We start from the raw sequence: 6,912 nt of genomic DNA, 5'->3' as shown, positions 1-6,912 counted from the left end.
CACCGGCGCGGCACTCCTCGGCTGGGATAAAGCCCGGATAGAACCTGGGTGACACCAAGAGGAAGCCCAGGGAGCGTTGAGCAAGGAGTGCAAAGGGCTTGGTTCATACGTATCTAACACAATTTCTCAGATTTGGCTTACGTACCTCCGTGGTCTAAGGCAAACTTTGATAGCAACCCCACCTTTTCACTACAATGCTGTGCATTCTTTTAACACTAAATGACTTTTAGTACAAAGCAGAAACATTCGATTCCTCATAAGTCAAGAGCAGCCTCAGTCATTTTGTGAATGTATTATCAGGGGATATCACAACAAATCTGCAAACACGTATTCCAAGGTTGCAGAGTTGGGAGGTTGCAGAGGTTTTGGTATTGAGAGGTTGGTTGAGTTTTGTGGTTACAGTTTACGGTTGCAGCTTTGTGTGGAGTCACAGCGTAGTTACGGCTCAAGGCTGTTAATATTGATACAGTCTTATTAAGACAAGCCAGATGGGGAGGAAAGTGAAAAACAAGCTGTAATGAGCACAGCCAACCTGCTGTGTGACAACGGAGGGAATAGATGATCAGACAGAGCGGACACACGACACAGCTGTATGACAGCTGGCTGCCCATAGGACCCACATACACAGGACATACTGTAGACAGACAGACTACAGACAGTCCACATACACAAACACCAAAACAGCCACGCATTCGTTATATATGCACAGACCCGTGTCTTAGAATAGAACAACATAATACACACTCACACACTCTCTCTCTGTCACTCTTTTTCTTTCTCTGATCTGCACATAAACAGACACCACATGCACAGGGGGGAAGCGGATGCACTCAGTCCAACAATTCATATGCACAGTGTTGCATTTTGTTCAGCATGACTTTTGCTTGGGCTTCTCCAACCTATTCACAGTAGATAATGTACGTAGGACACCAAGCCCTTTGCATTAACGACCCAACCAAGAATAAAAAAGGCCATATTGAAAAACTGTATTTTGTTGTACCACTAATTGTATGGTATGCTGAATCCGAGGATGTTAACTTTATTTTCTTCTGTTTTATTATGGAAATTGGAATCATGAATTATTCATTTTGTCCAAATGTTGTTATTCCAGCTCCCCTTCCATGTGTTGTATTATTGTACAAAGGCTCTCTGATGAGGGCTCATTCTGATTTAGCTTTGTGTTGGATCTTGCTTGTGGCAGTGACTTTGATAATGACATGTCATGCTGCTTCCTTTTCAAAGTACTGAATGGCCTTTTTTAAATGTGCCTCTCCTTAACTGGAGCATTCTCCCTATAGTCAAGTGGCGTCCAAAGGTTACAAAGAATGGACAGGAACTGAATAGGAAGTATAGAGAAAATGATCCTTGTGTGTTTGTGTGTATATGTGGAGCTATATGTGGCCAATATACAGTATTATATTAGGTGGTGAACTAATTTACCTTTTCCTTCTACCCTAACCTTAATCTCTTCTGTTGGACATCTGTATTGTGAAAAAGGGTTATTTTGTTCTATTTCTGAGAAAAGCCTTATCCCATCCTGAGATAGATCCTTATACTATAAATCACATGCAAACAAGCTATCATTACATTAATGTCAGTGGCACGGTTTCAAAAGATCCAGCCTTTCAAAAGAAAATCAGTCATGTGGGTGTTGGGAAATTGAAGACCTTAGCCAAGTCAGTGTGACATTGTCTCCATGCAACTATTTTTATTTTATTTTTTTACAGTAAGTTCAAGGATTTGTCCAAGATAACAATGGGGCATAATATGGCCATGACCAAATGGTATGCTATATTTGCGTTACTGCAAATAAAGTAAATAGAAGATAAATAAAAAAGATAAATAAAAAAATAAATAAAGTAAACGACACCCACCTCTTTAGGAAGGGTAATAGCTTGCACCTCTGATAAAAAAAATGGCTTTGTTGGCTTAGTATCTAAAAACATCTGGGCAACATACTGTATGTCAGTCTCACCTTTCTGTATTCAACTACAAATTAGATTTGCATAGTTTTCACATAATGAAGCCTGTGAAACAAATACAAAATTGGATGATAGTTTTGAGCTCTGTCATTTGTCACTAATGTGTAGGCTTTTTGCCTAAAAGATGTCATAATCTCACACTTTGTAAACACGACTTTATACTTAGTTATTATCTATCGCGCCACATCAGAATCTCAATGTATACCATTACAGATACCATACATGGCTTAGAAAGTATAACACGCCATTACTTGCTTTCAATCTACAACTCTCATTTATTTTGTGCCTGTAGTTTGTATTTTCTGTGGCTAATGGCCTGTGTTCTCCTGCTTTTCTCTGTGTTTGTGGTATCTGTGATTGCAGCGTAGAGGTAGTTTGCCCTTGTACTGCAGTTGGCCTTCTCAAGGCTATTCAATGAAAAAACACAGGCTTCCAAGTGGTTCACGCGTGTATGTTTCCTTAAACCTCACCTTTTGTAAAATCACTTGGAAAGATTCGATGAAGCGTGCTGCTAATATGCGACAGATATTTTTCGACAATATGATTTTACTATTTTTGAAATGAAAGTACGGCATACAGAGTCAAGAGTAAATGTAGTAGCACTGACATAAAAAAGCAATGGCATTAGCCCAGTGTCAAACCAAAGCTACTGACTCCTGTTGCTGCCTCAACAGAGCTATGCTGTCAGCAGGGTGCAAGAAAAACATGAGGATTGCATCTGTGTGGTTGTCTGGGTGTGTTACAACCTTGCGTCTTAATTAGTGGCAGAACTACCTGTTGTATTTTATTGGGGAGAAATTATATATTACCTGTTAAGTTTGAGGTATTTGGGGTATTGCTCATATGTACTGTATTTGTGTGTGTGTATGTGTGTGCGTGTGTGTGAGTGATTGAGTGAGTGCGCGTGCGCACGTGTGCGTGAGTGTGTGTGTGCGTGCATACACACAAATGCGGGCCTGTGTTTGCATTCACATGTTTGTACATATTGTACATATCAAAGCTGATATTGGTGGACTTCTGGGTTAAATGTGTCTAAGCTCCTCGATCGACTCATGTGTCTCCTGCTTTGTCCGAGCGATAAGTCCATCCACTGTATCTCTGTTGTACATCTCTGTGTGTCCTTGGCTTCAAGCCCCATGTACATCCGCTACTGTGTGTGTGCACAAACTTGCATGTGTGTAGGAAAACTTCTGTTATTTTGTGCTCAACTTATGTTGTGTTCTTATTGTAAATTCTTCTGGCAGAAAATGATGGCAATATTCAGATTTTTGTTGAGGAAAAAAAATGTGAATGTATCACTCTTGTAAGGTTTTGTTCATCCGTTTTATGGAGGTAAACAAATGTGTGTGGAGAATAAAGTTGTGTATATTATTGTGAAGGGTATGCCAGTCATAGGATGACTGTATGTTCAAAGGTCCATAAGTGTGAAAATATGTGAAGAAATATTGCCAAATGATGCCCTGTGAATAATAGAAATTGGAAAGGCAGGGATTGCAGACTGTGCTGCTTTTGAACATATATAAAATAAAATTTATGTTCTCTAGCAAATGATGTAGTGCATTTATTTCACACCCATTATCTTAAAAATATCACATGGTGGAATTAATCTCTAGATTATTCATATATAATGATGGTGTAGCCTACTAACTAGAGAACCTTGCAAGAAAGCTTAGAGAACATCATTTTGAATTGTTTTGTGACAAACTTACAAACATGGAGAAAAACAAACACTTGCAACACCTTGCAAGAAAGCTTAGAGAACATCATTTTGAATTGTTTTGTGACAAACTTACAAACATGGAGAAAAACAAACACTTGTGATGATAGAAACACAGAATAAAGTTTAGTCTTCAGGCTTTTTGCACTTGTACATGGCTACTTTCACAAACTTGCTTTATAAACATACAAAATAGATAAATGCACAAACACAACCAAACACACACAAACAACAATAAACACAGCTGGGTTTCCTATGCATACTTCACTCACTGCCTCAAACTAATGCTGCTACCTAGTGGCCGATTTCAAAACTCAGTAAATAAGGGGAAAAAATAATTAAATGTATTAACTGACTCAGCATTTAAACTCAAACTTTTCACATCCGTGATTCATTGATACATTCGTGTTTATGTAACTGGCAAATGAGGAATACTACACAAAGACATGCAAAGTTAGAACGTGTTTGGCTTTGAAAGCTGAAAGATTTTTATAGGTCGCTACACTTTGGATGGGCTGCACAGGCAATAGGTGACACATCTCAAAAGATAATACAGCTGCGTGTCACATGATCAGGACCCTTAACCTGAGGGCCATAAAACCAACTTGGAGGGTCACCTAAGTTGAAAGTTCAGGGTCCGCTACAGCGCTGTATGCTGCATTCAGGTCAAATCGTCAGAACGACTTGATGGTTCAACATAACCACTTGTGTTAACTCGTTTGAACTGGTGGCCAATACACGTACAGTATTTGTAGATGTATGACAATGATTCAAAATATATTTCGGATATATTTGCAGATATATGTTGTCAACAGGGAATAGAAAGAACGTGTATTTCCAGTTTCTAGAATATTATATTATGTATGTATGTATTATGTGTTAGAATAATAATTATAATAAATATATATTTGAAGCATATTTCCAAACACATTAATAACTATATGTATTTTTTGTGGTATGGCAAACATTGCAATGCCAACCACAAGAAAAAAATCCAAAAAACACAGGCAAAAGTAATTGTGTCCTGACGTGAATGATTACAAAATGACTAATACTGTACAATGCATTATGCTCGTTTTATTTGACATGAATTTATCATTCCCTATACTGTACTACAGATATTTCCTGATTGGGGTCCATTGAACTTGCTAGTATTTACCACCTGAAAGATGAGGTATCTTTAAGTACGAAGCTCGTATCTACCATCTTTCCTCTAGCCACTGAATGCAGCAGACGTCACCTTTCGGCCACCAGGTGGAGCAAGGTGCTACATTATATTTTGCCCCTGTCAATCATTTTAGTTCAGAGTGTAGCCGCTGCAAGGTAGTACAGACTGAGAGCACTTTCGGTCAGGAGTCACGCCAAAGTGGACGCCATGGGGATTATTTGCCGCAAGTGACAGTTAGCACTTTCATGAAACTTTTGAAGATTGCTTGACATCCTCTCTCTCTTTTTTTAGCAACACCATTCATTTTATTCACATCAATATCCTGAGGCGCGGCACATTGGCTTTCTGCTGTAGCTGTGTCGGCGGTTGCTAACGTTATTTCGAGTTCAGTCGAGTGCATAAGTGGAGGAAACGAGGCAGGATGTACCATGAAGAAACCGCAACTTTACAAAAACCACGTTATGGAAGTAAGTTGGGCTTTCTTGTAACGGTTTTCTAGCTAACCTAATTGTGTGTCTTTGTTTATTTATCATGAAATAATCAGCACGCATCCAAAGCTACCTGCTGTTAAGAGACTAGAGGAATTTGTGATGAGGAACAGGTGGTTCAGCAGCACCACTTCACCTGGCTCCACAGGACAGCAGGATGCCTTCAGTAGTAGGTGGAGCAATCACTGACAATCTCAGCATTAAGAGACATTTGCTCGTTGTTTGCTCAGAGGTTGCTTTGGTAGGTTTTAGGTGTGGGAGCCCAGGTCTTGGTTTTACATTGAAGTCTATGGGATTGGTCAGGAGAGATGCTGGAGCTCATGGCCTGCTGGCTCTACGGTTTAACCTCTGGACACACTTGGTATTCCTGTAGTGTTCCTTCTCAAAGTGCCCACAAATCAACACAGTGATATTTAGGTTTGTTTAATGGTGGTAGCCAACACAACAGCCTGTCTACACAGAAGGCCTTTTCTCATAGGTTAACTATTAACTTTTTCAAATACTGTTGTCGAGAAAACTACACCTGACTTCAGGAGTATCTCAAGAATGTAACTGGGCCAACTGAAGTCAATATAAGCCTCAATACATCTCAAGTTAAAAAGTCTGAAAACTGCTTTTAGCCAAAGTTTACTTCAGTCTGTTATCAGTGACTGACACCTGAGAGCAAAGTACAACTTTAAAGAGATAAGACCAATCAATTGTGTCATCAATACAGTATTGTCTTTTGCCTCTGACTTGGCAGATTGAATTTCATTACTCAACACTGTCTTGGTCTGTTGTTTCAAGCTGCCGCAGGTTATGTTGTTGTCATAGATGGGTGTTTGCGGGCTCAACGTTGTAGTAACTTCTAAGGATCCAAAAGAGGTGTGCGTGTGTGTGTGTGAGCACCTAGCCCTTTAAAAAGTGCACAAAGTGTTTATGAGACAACAATGTTTCTTTAATTTGCTGGGTAAATCATTGAAACTTCTGAGAAACAGGCTAAAATTGTCCTAAGTACGGTTCCCTCCTGCATGCTTTTTCAATTTTAATTGCTGTTGAGGGAGCAAAGCAATGTCATTCCCTGGAATTGCTTAAATAAATGCCAGACCAACCTTAGTTTATGGATTTGCCCGTGAAATGGAGTAACCTAAAATCCTGGTCTCTCTTGATTTGTAGTTCCCTTTAGGCCCCAAAAGGTTAGGTAGAACAAACCTTCAGCCAAACAAAAGCATGAGTCATAATCACAGAGCTCATAACTCGGGTCCAGGGATCCTGTGACAGATGAATGCAGCAAAACCTTCCTGCAGATTAAATATAACCCTTACTGCAAGCAGACAGGCCCATCCAGGAAGTGTGTGAGTGAGTCAGTGTGCGGACGGTGTAACGGCTGTGCTGGGGATCCTATACGCCTCTCAGCGGAGTGTTTACATACACTCGCGTCCTCTCCAACAACACAGCTGGGCCAGCGGCCTTCAGTGGTATGGACGGATACTGTGGTCATGAGGCCATAGATTTCACCCCGGTGGCGCGGCACCCCTTGATGTGTGTGTGTGTGTGTGTGTGTGTGTGTGTGTGTGT

General features: G+C 40.1%; 1 protein-coding gene across 1 annotated transcript in view; it reads left to right on the top strand.

Moving 5' to 3' along the window:
• Nucleotides 1–5,058: 5,058 nt before the first annotated feature.
• Nucleotides 5,059–6,912, top strand: part of iqgap2 (IQ motif containing GTPase activating protein 2) — a 44,241-nt gene continuing 42,387 nt past the window's right edge. The window contains exon 1 of the mRNA XM_071899659.2: nucleotides 5,059–5,334. Within this exon, the coding sequence (XP_071755760.2) occupies nucleotides 5,289–5,334 (46 nt within the window). The 5' untranslated portion in view covers nucleotides 5,059–5,288. The remainder of the gene's footprint in view (nucleotides 5,335–6,912) is intronic.

The sequence above is a fragment of the Centroberyx gerrardi genome, chromosome 8 (assembly GCF_048128805.1).
Source record: "Centroberyx gerrardi isolate f3 chromosome 8, fCenGer3.hap1.cur.20231027, whole genome shotgun sequence".
Lineage (NCBI taxonomy): Eukaryota > Metazoa > Chordata > Actinopteri > Beryciformes > Berycidae > Centroberyx > Centroberyx gerrardi.
This window is presented reverse-complemented; position numbering and strand designations above follow the sequence as displayed.